Source organism: Oncorhynchus kisutch, unplaced genomic scaffold (genome assembly GCF_002021735.2).
Source record: "Oncorhynchus kisutch isolate 150728-3 unplaced genomic scaffold, Okis_V2 scaffold3856, whole genome shotgun sequence".
Taxonomy (NCBI): domain Eukaryota; kingdom Metazoa; phylum Chordata; class Actinopteri; order Salmoniformes; family Salmonidae; genus Oncorhynchus; species Oncorhynchus kisutch.
In genome coordinates, this window is record NW_022265801.1 from 86,426 (window position 1) to 101,914 (window position 15,489).

A 15,489-nucleotide genomic window follows, 5' to 3' on the forward strand; every position below is an offset into this window, starting at 1 on the left:
AACCAGACCAATCAGACCAACCAAGCCTCCTCTATGGTTACAACCAGACCAACCAAGCCTCCACTATGGTTTCAACCAGACCAACCAGACCAACCAAGCCTCCTCTATGGTTTCAACCAGACCAACCAAGCCTCCTCTATGGTTACAACCAGACCAACCAGACCAACCAAGCCTCCTCTATGGTTTCAACCAGACCAACCAGACCAACCAGACCAACCAGACCAACCAAGCCTCCTCTATGGTTTCAACCAGACCAACCAAGCTAGACTGGTCCCTGTGGTCTGCAGTAGGGCACTATATAGGGAATAGACTGGTCCCTGTGGTCTGCAGTAGGGCACTATATAGGGAATAGACTGGTCACTGTGGTCTGCAGTAGGGCACTATATAGGGAATAGACTGGTCCCTGTGGTCTGCAGTAGGGCACTATATAGGGAATAGACTGGTCCCTGTGGTCTGCAGTAGGGCACTATATAGGGAATAGACTGGTCCCTGTGGTCTGCAGTAGGGCACTATATAGGGAATAGACTGGTCCCTGTGGTCTGCAGTAGGGCATAATGTCTATAATAATGTCTATAATGTCTATAATAACGTATATAATGTCTATAATAATGTCTATGATAATGTCTATAATAATGTCTGTAATAATGTATATGATAATGTATAGTTTCAACCAGACCAACCAGACCAGCCAAGCCTCCTCTATGGTTTCAACCAGACCAGCCAAGCCTCTTCTATGGTTTCAACCAGACCAACCAGACCAATCAAGCCTCTTCTATGGTTTCAACCAGACCAACCAGACCAACCAAGCCTCCTCTATGGTTTCAACCAGACCAACCAAGCCTCCACTATGGTTTCAACCAGACCAACCAGACCAGCCAAGCCTCCACTATGGTTTCAACCAGACCAACCAGACCAGCCAAGCCTCCTCTATGGTTTCAACCAGACCAACCAGACCAACCAAGCCTCCACTATGGTTTCAACCAGACCAACCAAGCCTCCACTATGGTTTCAACCAGACCAACCAAGCCTCCTCTATGGTTTCAACCAGACCAACCAGACCAACCAAGCCTCCTCTATGGTTTCAACCAGACCAACCAGACCAACCAAGCCTCCACTATGGTTTCAACCAGACCAACCAGACCAACCAAGCCTCCTCTATGGTTACAACCAGACCAACCAGACCAACCAAGCCTCCACTATGGTTTCAACCAGACCAACCAAGCCTCCACTATGGTTTCAACCAGACCAACCAAGCCTCCTCTATGGTTTCAACCAGACCAACCAGACCAACCAAGCCTCCTCTATGGTTTCAACCAGACCAACCAAGCCTCCACTATGGTTTCAACCAGACCAACCAAACCAATCAAGCCTCTTTTATGGTTTTCAACCAGACCAACCAAACCAATCAAGCCTCTTTTATGGTTTCAACCAGACCAACCAAGCCTCTATGGTTTCAACCAGACCAACCAAGCCTCCACTATGGTTTCAACCAGACCAACCAAGCCTCCTCTATGGTTTCAACCAGACCAACCAGACCAACCAAGCCTCCTCTATGGTTACAACCAGACCAGCCAAGCCTCCACTATGGTTACAACCAGACCAACCAAGCCTCCACTATGGTTTCAACCAGACCAACCAGACCAACCAAGCCTCCTCTATGGTTTCAACCAGACCAACCAAGCCTCCTCTATGGTTACAACCAGACCAATCAGACCAACCAAGCCTCCTCTATGGTTACAACCAGACCAATCAGACCAATCAAGCCTCCTCTATGGTTTCAACCAGACCAACCAAGCCTCCACTATGGTTTCAACCAGACCAATCAAGCCTCTTCTATGGTTTCAACCAGACCAACCAAGCCTCCTCTATGGTTTCAACCAGACCAACCAAGCCTCCACTATGGTTACAACCAGACCAACCAGACCAGCCAAGCCTCCTCTATGGTTTCAACCAGACCAACCAGACCAGCCAAGCCTCCTCTATGGTTTCAACCAGACCAGCCAAGCCTCTTCTATGGTTTCAACCAGACCAACCAGACCAATCAAGCCTCTTCTATGGTTTCAACCAGACCAACCAGACCAACCAAGCCTCCTCTATGGTTTCAACCAGACCAACCAAGCCTCCACTATGGTTTCAACCAGACCAACCAGACCAGCCAAGCCTCCTCTATGGTTTCAACCAGACCAACCAAGCCTCCACTATGGTTTCAACCAGACCAACCAAGCCTCCACTATGGTTTCAACCAGACCAACCAAGCCTCCTCTATGGTTTCAACCAGACCAACCAGACCAATCAGACCAATCAAGCCTCCTCTATGGTTTCAACCAGACCAACCAAGCCTCCACTATGGTTTCAACCAGACTAATCAAGCCTCTTCTATGGTTTCAACCAGACCAACCAGACCAACCAAGCCTCCTCTATGGTTTCAACCAGACCAACCAAGCCTCCACTATGGTTACAACCATACCAACCAGACCAGCCAAGCCTCCTCTATGGTTTCAACCAGACCAACCAGACCAGCCAAGCCTCCTCTATGGTTTCAACCAGACCAGCCAAGCCTCTTCTATGGTTTCAACCAGACCAACCAGACCAATCAAGCCTCTTCTATGGTTTCAACCAGACCAACCAGACCAACCAAGCCTCCTCTATGGTTTCAACCAGACCAACCAAGCCTCCACTATGGTTTCAACCAGACCAACCAGACCAGCCAAGCCTCCTCTATGGTTTCAACCAGACCAACCAGACCAACCAAGCCTCCACTATGGTTTCAACCAGACCAACCAAGCCTCCACTATGGTTTCAACCAGACCAACCAAGCCTCCTCTATGGTTTCAACCAGACCAACCAGACCAACCAAGCCTCCTCTATGGTTTCAACCAGACCAACCAGACCAACCAAGCCTCCACTATGGTTTCAACCAGACCAACCAGACCAACCAAGCCTCCTCTATGGTTACAACCAGACCAACCAAGCCTCCACTATGGTTTCAACCAGACCAACCAGACCAACCAAGCCTCCTCTATGGTTACAACCAGACCAACCAGACCAACCAAGCCTCCTCTATGGTTTCAACCAGACCAACCAAGCCTCCTCTATGGTTACAACCAGACCAATCAGACCAACCAAGCCTCCTCTATGGTTACAACCAGACCAACCAAGCCTCCACTATGGTTTCAACCAGACCAACCAGACCAACCAAGCCTCCTCTATGGTTTCAACCAGACCAACCAAGCCTCCTCTATGGTTACAACCAGACCAACCAGACCAACCAAGCCTCCTCTATGGTTTCAACCAGACCAACCAGACCAACCAGACCAACCAGACCAACCAAGCCTCCTCTATGGTTTCAACCAGACCAACCAAGCTAGACTGGTCCCTGTGGTCTGCAGTAGGGCACTATATAGGGAATAGACTGGTCCCTGTGGTCTGCAGTAGGGCACTATATAGGGAATAGACTGGTCACTGTGGTCTGCAGTAGGGCACTATATAGGGAATAGACTGGTCCCTGTGGTCTGCAGTAGGGCACTATATAGGGAATAGACTGGTCCCTGTGGTCTGCAGTAGGGCACTATATAGGGAATAGACTGGTCCCTGTGGTCTGCAGTAGGGCACTATATAGGGAATAGACTGGTCCCTGTGGTCTGCAGTAGGGCATAATGTCTATAATAATGTCTATAATGTCTATAATAACGTATATAATGTCTATAATAATGTCTATGATAATGTCTATAATAATGTCTGTAATAATGTATATGATAATGTATAGTTTCAACCAGACCAACCAGACCAGCCAAGCCTCCTCTATGGTTTCAACCAGACCAGCCAAGCCTCTTCTATGGTTTCAACCAGACCAACCAGACCAATCAAGCCTCTTCTATGGTTTCAACCAGACCAACCAGACCAACCAAGCCTCCTCTATGGTTTCAACCAGACCAACCAAGCCTCCACTATGGTTTCAACCAGACCAACCAGACCAGCCAAGCCTCCTCTATGGTTTCAACCAGACCAACCAAGCCTCCACTATGGTTTCAACCAGACCAACCAAGCCTCCACTATGGTTTCAACCAGACCAACCAAGCCTCCTCTATGGTTTCAACCAGACCAACCAGACCAATCAGACCAATCAAGCCTCCTCTATGGTTTCAACCAGACCAACCAAGCCTCCACTATGGTTTCAACCAGACCAATCAAGCCTCTTCTATGGTTTCAACCAGACCAACCAGACCAACCAAGCCTCCTCTATGGTTTCAACCAGACCAACCAAGCCTCCACTATGGTTTCAACCAGACCAACCAGACCAGCCAAGCCTCCTCTATGGTTTCAACCAGACCAACCAGACCAACCAAGCCTCCACTATGGTTTCAACCAGACCAACCAAGCCTCCACTATGGTTTCAACCAGACCAACCAAGCCTCCTCTATGGTTTCAACCAGACCAACCAGACCAACCAAGCCTCCTCTATGGTTTCAACCAGACCAACCAGACCAACCAAGCCTCCACTATGGTTTCAACCAGACCAACCAGACCAACCAAGCCTCCTCTATGGTTACAACCAGACCAACCAGACCAACCAAGCCTCCACTATGGTTTCAACCAGACCAACCAAGCCTCCACTATGGTTTCAACCAGACCAACCAAGCCTCCTCTATGGTTTCAACCAGACCAACCAGACCAACCAAGCCTCCTCTATGGTTTCAACCAGACCAACCAAGCCTCCACTATGGTTTCAACCAGACCAACCAAACCAATCAAGCCTCTTTTATGGTTTCAACCAGACCAACCAAACCAATCAAGCCTCTTTTATGGTTTCAACCAGACCAACCAAGCCTCTATGGTTTCAACCAGACCAACCAAGCCTCCACTATGGTTTCAACCAGACCAACCAAGCCTCCTCTATGGTTTCAACCAGACCAACCAGACCAACCAAGCCTCCTCTATGGTTACAACCAGACCAGCCAAGCCTCCACTATGGTTACAACCAGACCAACCAAGCCTCCACTATGGTTTCAACCAGACCAACCAGACCAACCAAGCCTCCTCTATGGTTTCAACCAGACCAACCAAGCCTCCTCTATGGTTACAACCAGACCAATCAGACCAACCAAGCCTCCTCTATGGTTACAACCAGACCAATCAGACCAATCAAGCCTCCTCTATGGTTTCAACCAGACCAACCAAGCCTCCACTATGGTTTCAACCAGACCAATCAAGCCTCTTCTATGGTTTCAACCAGACCAACCAAGCCTCCTCTATGGTTTCAACCAGACCAACCAAGCCTCCACTATGGTTACAACCAGACCAACCAGACCAGCCAAGCCTCCTCTATGGTTTCAACCAGACCAACCAGACCAGCCAAGCCTCCTCTATGGTTTCAACCAGACCAGCCAAGCCTCTTCTATGGTTTCAACCAGACCAACCAGACCAATCAAGCCTCTTCTATGGTTTCAACCAGACCAACCAGACCAACCAAGCCTCCTCTATGGTTTCAACCAGACCAACCAAGCCTCCACTATGGTTTCAACCAGACCAACCAGACCAGCCAAGCCTCCTCTATGGTTTCAACCAGACCAACCAAGCCTCCACTATGGTTTCAACCAGACCAACCAAGCCTCCACTATGGTTTCAACCAGACCAACCAAGCCTCCTCTATGGTTTCAACCAGACCAACCAGACCAATCAGACCAATCAAGCCTCCTCTATGGTTTCAACCAGACCAACCAAGCCTCCACTATGGTTTCAACCAGACTAATCAAGCCTCTTCTATGGTTTCAACCAGACCAACCAGACCAACCAAGCCTCCTCTATGGTTTCAACCAGACCAACCAAGCCTCCACTATGGTTACAACCATACCAACCAGACCAGCCAAGCCTCCTCTATGGTTTCAACCAGACCAACCAGACCAGCCAAGCCTCCTCTATGGTTTCAACCAGACCAGCCAAGCCTCTTCTATGGTTTCAACCAGACCAACCAGACCAATCAAGCCTCTTCTATGGTTTCAACCAGACCAACCAGACCAACCAAGCCTCCTCTATGGTTTCAACCAGACCAACCAAGCCTCCACTATGGTTTCAACCAGACCAACCAGACCAGCCAAGCCTCCTCTATGGTTTCAACCAGACCAACCAGACCAACCAAGCCTCCACTATGGTTTCAACCAGACCAACCAAGCCTCCACTATGGTTTCAACCAGACCAACCAAGCCTCCTCTATGGTTTCAACCAGACCAACCAGACCAACCAAGCCTCCTCTATGGTTTCAACCAGACCAACCAGACCAACCAAGCCTCCACTATGGTTTCAACCAGACCAACCAGACCAACCAAGCCTCCTCTATGGTTACAACCAGACCAACCAAGCCTCCACTATGGTTTCAACCAGACCAACCAGACCAACCAAGCCTCCTCTATGGTTACAACCAGACCAACCAGACCAACCAAGCCTCCTCTATGGTTTCAACCAGACCAACCAAGCCTCCTCTATGGTTACAACCAGACCAATCAGACCAACCAAGCCTCCTCTATGGTTACAACCAGACCAACCAAGCCTCCACTATGGTTTCAACCAGACCAACCAGACCAACCAAGCCTCCTCTATGGTTTCAACCAGACCAACCAAGCCTCCTCTATGGTTACAACCAGACCAACCAGACCAACCAAGCCTCCTCTATGGTTTCAACCAGACCAACCAGACCAACCAGACCAACCAGACCAACCAAGCCTCCTCTATGGTTTCAACCAGACCAACCAAGCTAGACTGGTCCCTGTGGTCTGCAGTAGGGCACTATATAGGGAATAGACTGGTCCCTGTGGTCTGCAGTAGGGCACTATATAGGGAATAGACTGGTCCCTGTGGTCTGCAGTAGGGCACTATATAGGGAATAGACTGGTCCCTGTGGTCTGCAGTAGGGCATAATGTCTATAATAATGTCTATAATGTCTATAATAACGTATATAATGTCTATAATAATGTCTATGATAATGTCTATAATAATGTCTGTAATAATGTATATGATAATGTATAGTTTCAACCAGACCAACCAGACCAGCCAAGCCTCCTCTATGGTTTCAACCAGACCAGCCAAGCCTCTTCTATGGTTTCAACCAGACCAACCAGACCAATCAAGCCTCTTCTATGGTTTCAACCAGACCAACCAGACCAACCAAGCCTCCTCTATGGTTTCAACCAGACCAACCAAGCCTCCACTATGGTTTCAACCAGACCAACCAGACCAGCCAAGCCTCCACTATGGTTTCAACCAGACCAACCAGACCAGCCAAGCCTCCTCTATGGTTTCAACCAGACCAACCAGACCAACCAAGCCTCCACTATGGTTTCAACCAGACCAACCAAGCCTCCACTATGGTTTCAACCAGACCAACCAAGCCTCCTCTATGGTTTCAACCAGACCAACCAGACCAACCAAGCCTCCTCTATGGTTTCAACCAGACCAACCAGACCAACCAAGCCTCCACTATGGTTTCAACCAGACCAACCAGACCAACCAAGCCTCCTCTATGGTTACAACCAGACCAACCAGACCAACCAAGCCTCCACTATGGTTTCAACCAGACCAACCAAGCCTCCACTATGGTTTCAACCAGACCAACCAAGCCTCCTCTATGGTTTCAACCAGACCAACCAGACCAACCAAGCCTCCTCTATGGTTTCAACCAGACCAACCAAGCCTCCACTATGGTTTCAACCAGACCAACCAAACCAATCAAGCCTCTTTTATGGTTTCAACCAGACCAACCAAACCAATCAAGCCTCTTTTATGGTTTCAACCAGACCAACCAAGCCTCTATGGTTTCAACCAGACCAACCAAGCCTCCACTATGGTTTCAACCAGACCAACCAAGCCTCCTCTATGGTTTCAACCAGACCAACCAGACCAACCAAGCCTCCTCTATGGTTACAACCAGACCAGCCAAGCCTCCACTATGGTTACAACCAGACCAACCAAGCCTCCACTATGGTTTCAACCAGACCAACCAGACCAACCAAGCCTCCTCTATGGTTTCAACCAGACCAACCAAGCCTCCTCTATGGTTACAACCAGACCAATCAGACCAACCAAGCCTCCTCTATGGTTACAACCAGACCAATCAGACCAATCAAGCCTCCTCTATGGTTTCAACCAGACCAACCAAGCCTCCACTATGGTTTCAACCAGACCAATCAAGCCTCTTCTATGGTTTCAACCAGACCAACCAAGCCTCCTCTATGGTTTCAACCAGACCAACCAAGCCTCCACTATGGTTACAACCAGACCAACCAGACCAGCCAAGCCTCCTCTATGGTTTCAACCAGACCAACCAGACCAGCCAAGCCTCCTCTATGGTTTCAACCAGACCAGCCAAGCCTCTTCTATGGTTTCAACCAGACCAACCAGACCAATCAAGCCTCTTCTATGGTTTCAACCAGACCAACCAGACCAACCAAGCCTCCTCTATGGTTTCAACCAGACCAACCAAGCCTCCACTATGGTTTCAACCAGACCAACCAGACCAGCCAAGCCTCCTCTATGGTTTCAACCAGACCAACCAAGCCTCCACTATGGTTTCAACCAGACCAACCAAGCCTCCACTATGGTTTCAACCAGACCAACCAAGCCTCCTCTATGGTTTCAACCAGACCAACCAGACCAATCAGACCAATCAAGCCTCCTCTATGGTTTCAACCAGACCAACCAAGCCTCCACTATGGTTTCAACCAGACTAATCAAGCCTCTTCTATGGTTTCAACCAGACCAACCAGACCAACCAAGCCTCCTCTATGGTTTCAACCAGACCAACCAAGCCTCCACTATGGTTACAACCATACCAACCAGACCAGCCAAGCCTCCTCTATGGTTTCAACCAGACCAACCAGACCAGCCAAGCCTCCTCTATGGTTTCAACCAGACCAGCCAAGCCTCTTCTATGGTTTCAACCAGACCAACCAGACCAATCAAGCCTCTTCTATGGTTTCAACCAGACCAACCAGACCAACCAAGCCTCCTCTATGGTTTCAACCAGACCAACCAAGCCTCCACTATGGTTTCAACCAGACCAACCAGACCAGCCAAGCCTCCTCTATGGTTTCAACCAGACCAACCAGACCAACCAAGCCTCCACTATGGTTTCAACCAGACCAACCAAGCCTCCACTATGGTTTCAACCAGACCAACCAAGCCTCCTCTATGGTTTCAACCAGACCAACCAGACCAACCAAGCCTCCTCTATGGTTTCAACCAGACCAACCAGACCAACCAAGCCTCCACTATGGTTTCAACCAGACCAACCAGACCAACCAAGCCTCCTCTATGGTTACAACCAGACCAACCAAGCCTCCACTATGGTTTCAACCAGACCAACCAGACCAACCAAGCCTCCTCTATGGTTTCAACCAGACCAACCAGACCAATCAGACCAATCAAGCCTCCTCTATGGTTTCAACCAGACCAACCAAGCCTCCACTATGGTTTCAACCAGACTAATCAAGCCTCTTCTATGGTTTCAACCAGACCAACCAGACCAACCAAGCCTCCTCTATGGTTTCAACCAGACCAACCAAGCCTCCACTATGGTTACAACCATACCAACCAGACCAGCCAAGCCTCCTCTATGGTTTCAACCAGACCAACCAGACCAGCCAAGCCTCCTCTATGGTTTCAACCAGACCAGCCAAGCCTCTTCTATGGTTTCAACCAGACCAACCAGACCAATCAAGCCTCTTCTATGGTTTCAACCAGACCAACCAGACCAACCAAGCCTCCTCTATGGTTTCAACCAGACCAACCAAGCCTCCACTATGGTTTCAACCAGACCAACCAGACCAGCCAAGCCTCCTCTATGGTTTCAACCAGACCAACCAGACCAACCAAGCCTCCACTATGGTTTCAACCAGACCAACCAAGCCTCCACTATGGTTTCAACCAGACCAACCAAGCCTCCTCTATGGTTTCAACCAGACCAACCAGACCAACCAAGCCTCCTCTATGGTTTCAACCAGACCAACCAGACCAACCAAGCCTCCACTATGGTTTCAACCAGACCAACCAGACCAACCAAGCCTCCTCTATGGTTACAACCAGACCAACCAAGCCTCCACTATGGTTTCAACCAGACCAACCAGACCAACCAAGCCTCCTCTATGGTTACAACCAGACCAACCAGACCAACCAAGCCTCCTCTATGGTTTCAACCAGACCAACCAAGCCTCCTCTATGGTTACAACCAGACCAATCAGACCAACCAAGCCTCCTCTATGGTTACAACCAGACCAACCAAGCCTCCACTATGGTTTCAACCAGACCAACCAGACCAACCAAGCCTCCTCTATGGTTTCAACCAGACCAACCAAGCCTCCTCTATGGTTACAACCAGACCAACCAGACCAACCAAGCCTCCTCTATGGTTTCAACCAGACCAACCAGACCAACCAGACCAACCAGACCAACCAAGCCTCCTCTATGGTTTCAACCAGACCAACCAAGCTAGACTGGTCCCTGTGGTCTGCAGTAGGGCACTATATAGGGAATAGACTGGTCCCTGTGGTCTGCAGTAGGGCACTATATAGGGAATAGACTGGTCACTGTGGTCTGCAGTAGGGCACTATATAGGGAATAGACTGGTCCCTGTGGTCTGCAGTAGGGCACTATATAGGGAATAGACTGGTCCCTGTGGTCTGCAGTAGGGCACTATATAGGGAATAGACTGGTCCCTGTGGTCTGCAGTAGGGCACTATATAGGGAATAGACTGGTCCCTGTGGTCTGCAGTAGGGCATAATGTCTATAATAATGTCTATAATGTCTATAATAACGTATATAATGTCTATAATAATGTCTATGATAATGTCTATAATAATGTCTGTAATAATGTATATGATAATGTATAGTTTCAACCAGACCAACCAGACCAGCCAAGCCTCCTCTATGGTTTCAACCAGACCAGCCAAGCCTCTTCTATGGTTTCAACCAGACCAACCAGACCAATCAAGCCTCTTCTATGGTTTCAACCAGACCAACCAGACCAACCAAGCCTCCTCTATGGTTTCAACCAGACCAACCAAGCCTCCACTATGGTTTCAACCAGACCAACCAGACCAGCCAAGCCTCCTCTATGGTTTCAACCAGACCAACCAAGCCTCCACTATGGTTTCAACCAGACCAACCAAGCCTCCACTATGGTTTCAACCAGACCAACCAAGCCTCCTCTATGGTTTCAACCAGACCAACCAGACCAATCAGACCAATCAAGCCTCCTCTATGGTTTCAACCAGACCAACCAAGCCTCCACTATGGTTTCAACCAGACCAATCAAGCCTCTTCTATGGTTTCAACCAGACCAACCAGACCAACCAAGCCTCCTCTATGGTTTCAACCAGACCAACCAAGCCTCCACTATGGTTACAACCAGACCAACCAGACCAGCCAAGCCTCCTCTATGGTTTCAACCAGACCAACCAGACCAGCCAAGCCTCCTCTATGGTTTCAACCAGACCAGCCAAGCCTCTTCTATGGTTTCAACCAGACCAACCAGACCAATCAAGCCTCTTCTATGGTTTCAACCAGACCAACCAGACCAACCAAGCCTCCTCTATGGTTTCAACCAGACCAACCAAGCCTCCACTATGGTTTCAACCAGACCAACCAGACCAGCCAAGCCTCCTCTATGGTTTCAACCAGACCAACCAGACCAACCAAGCCTCCACTATGGTTTCAACCAGACCAACCAAGCCTCCACTATGGTTTCAACCAGACCAACCAAGCCTCCTCTATGGTTTCAACCAGACCAACCAGACCAACCAAGCCTCCTCTATGGTTTCAACCAGACCAACCAGACCAACCAAGCCTCCACTATGGTTTCAACCAGACCAACCAGACCAACCAAGCCTCCTCTATGGTTACAACCAGACCAACCAAGCCTCCACTATGGTTTCAACCAGACCAACCAGACCAACCAAGCCTCCTCTATGGTTACAACCAGACCAACCAGACCAACCAAGCCTCCTCTATGGTTTCAACCAGACCAACCAAGCCTCCTCTATGGTTACAACCAGACCAATCAGACCAACCAAGCCTCCTCTATGGTTACAACCAGACCAACCAAGCCTCCACTATGGTTTCAACCAGACCAACCAGACCAACCAAGCCTCCTCTATGGTTTCAACCAGACCAACCAAGCCTCCTCTATGGTTACAACCAGACCAACCAGACCAACCAAGCCTCCTCTATGGTTTCAACCAGACCAACCAGACCAACCAGACCAACCAGACCAACCAAGCCTCCTCTATGGTTTCAACCAGACCAACCAAGCTAGACTGGTCCCTGTGGTCTGCAGTAGGGCACTATATAGGGAATAGACTGGTCCCTGTGGTCTGCAGTAGGGCACTATATAGGGAATAGACTGGTCACTGTGGTCTGCAGTAGGGCACTATATAGGGAATAGACTGGTCCCTGTGGTCTGCAGTAGGGCACTATATAGGGAATAGACTGGTCCCTGTGGTCTGCAGTAGGGCACTATATAGGGAATAGACTGGTCCCTGTGGTCTGCAGTAGGGCACTATATAGGGAATAGACTGGTCCCTGTGGTCTGCAGTAGGGCACTATATAGGGAATAGACTGGTCCCTGTGGTCTGCAGTAGGGCATAATGTCTATAATAATGTCTATAATGTCTATAATAACGTATATAATGTCTATAATAATGTCTATGATAATGTCTATAATAATGTCTGTAATAATGTATATGATAATGTATAGTTTCAACCAGACCAACCAGACCAGCCAAGCCTCCTCTATGGTTTCAACCAGACCAGCCAAGCCTCTTCTATGGTTTCAACCAGACCAACCAGACCAATCAAGCCTCTTCTATGGTTTCAACCAGACCAACCAGACCAACCAAGCCTCCTCTATGGTTTCAACCAGACCAACCAAGCCTCCACTATGGTTTCAACCAGACCAACCAGACCAGCCAAGCCTCCTCTATGGTTTCAACCAGACCAACCAGACCAACCAAGCCTCCACTATGGTTTCAACCAGACCAACCAAGCCTCCACTATGGTTTCAACCAGACCAACCAAGCCTCCTCTATGGTTTCAACCAGACCAACCAGACCAACCAAGCCTCCTCTATGGTTTCAACCAGACCAACCAAGCCTCCACTATGGTTTCAACCAGACCAACCAGACCAACCAAGCCTCCTCTATGGTTACAACCAGACCAACCAAGCCCCCACTATGGTTTCAACCAGACCAACCAGACCAACCAAGCCTCCTCTATGGTTACAACCAGACCAACCAGACCAACCAAGCCTCCTCTATGGTTTCAACCAGACCAACCAAGCCTCCTCTATGGTTACAACCAGACCAATCAGACCAACCAAGCCTCCTCTATGGTTACAACCAGACCAATCAGACCAACCAAGCCTCCACTATGGTTTCAACCAGACCAACCAGACCAACCAAGCCTCCTCTATGGTTTCAACCAGACCAACCAAGCCTCCTCTATGGTTACAACCAGACCAACCAGACCAACCAAGCCTCCTCTATGGTTTCAACCAGACCAACCAGACCAACCAGACCAACCAGACCAACCAAGCCTCCTCTATGGTTTCAACCAGACCAACCAAGCTAGACTGGTCCCTGTGGTCTGCAGTAGGGCACTATATAGGGAATAGACTGGTCCCTGTGGTCTGCAGTAGGGCACTATATAGGGAATAGACTGGTCACTGTGGTCTGCAGTAGGGCACTATATAGGGAATAGACTGGTCCCTGTGGTCTGCAGTAGGGCACTATATAGGGAATAGACTGGTCCCTGTGGTCTGCAGTAGGGCACTATATAGGGAATAGACTGGTCCCTGTGGTCTGCAGTAGGGCACTATATAGGGAATAGACTGGTCCCTGTGGTCTGCAGTAGGGCACTATATAGGGAATAGACTGGTCCCTGTGGTCTGCAGTAGGGCATAATGTCTATAATAATGTCTATAATGTCTATAATAACGTATATAATGTCTATAATAATGTCTATGATAATGTCTATAATAATGTCTGTAATAATGTATATGATAATGTATAGTTGTTGAGGAGGGTCTCACCTGGTGCAGTCCTGTATACACTCAGAGCTGTTTCCATCTTTCAGGTAGCAGGCTGCTCTGTTAGAGTAGAGCACACACAGGTCCTCAGGGCTGTCCAATCCTGTCAACCAGACACAGAGACATTATTACACAGGTCCTCAGGGCTGTCCAATCCTGTCAACCAGACACAGAGACATTATTACACAGGTCCTCAGGGCTGTCCAATCCTGTCAACCAGACACAGAGACATTATTACACAGGTCCTCAGGGCTGTCCAATCCTACCAACCAGACACAGAGACATTATTACACAGGTCCTCAGGGCTGTCCAATCCTACCAACCAGACACAGAGACATTATTACACAGGTCCTCAGGGCTGTCCAATCCTGTCAACCAGACACAGAGACATTATTACACAGGTCCTCAGGGCTGTCCAATCCTGTCAACCAGACACAGAGACATTATTACACAGGTCCTCAGGGCTGTCCAATCCTGTCAACCAGACACAGAGACATTACTACACAGGTCCTCAGGGCTGTCCAATCCTGTCAACCAGACACAGAGACATTACTACACAGGTCCTCAGGGCTGTCCAATCCTGTCAACCAGACACAGAGACATTACTACACAGGTCCTCAGGACTGTCCAATCCTATCAACCAGACACAGAGACATTATTACACAGGTCCTCAGGACTGTCCAATCCTACCAACCAGACACAGAGACATTATTACACAGGTCCTCAGGGCTGTCCAATCCTATCAACCAGACACAGAGACATTATTACACAGGTCCTCAGGGCTGTCCAATCCTACCAACCAGACACAGAGACATTATTACACAGGTCCTCAGGACTGTCCAATCCCACCAACCAGACACAGAGACATTACTAGTTGTAACCTCCATCGTGGGGCTGTAGTGGTCAGTCTGAGTGGGCTGTCGATACGGAGCGTGCTGTTGCCTGCTAGTATGAATCATTGATAAAGGTCTGAGGTGAGGATAATGAGGAAGGCTTTTTGGTTTGAATTGTACCACAGTATGAAAGTAGTGGTTGAATGTGCCCCTGAGTTCTGGGTGTGAGACGGACTGGGCATGTTGATACACGGGAGGTGATTCTAATGAAAACAAACCCAGGATGTTAAATAAGGAGATCAGTATGTTGTCGTTCTGTTTGACTCAGAGGCCTGTACTGGGATCAGACGTTAGGAATACACTGTTATAATGTGACTTCCAGAGGCCTGTTATAATGTGACTTCCTGAGGCCTGTACTGGGATCAGACGTTAGGAATACACTGTTATAATGTGACTTCCTGAGGCCTGTACTGGGATCAGACATTAGGAATACACTGTTATAATGTGACTTCCAGAGGCCTGTACTGGGATCAGACGTTAGGAATACACTGTTATAATGTGACTTCCAGAGGCCTGTACTGGG

At 48.8% G+C, this 15,489-nt stretch overlaps 1 protein-coding gene across 1 annotated transcript in view; it reads right to left on the bottom strand.

The window, feature by feature from the left end:
• Window positions 1-15,489, bottom strand: part of LOC109887007 (sperm-associated antigen 1) — an 83,488-nt gene that overhangs the window by 41,684 nt on the left and 26,315 nt on the right. Inside the window, exon 12 of the mRNA XM_031821099.1 lies at window positions 14,077-14,176. Coding sequence (XP_031676959.1) covers window positions 14,077-14,176 — 100 coding nt within the window. The remainder of the gene's footprint in view (window positions 1-14,076; window positions 14,177-15,489) is intronic.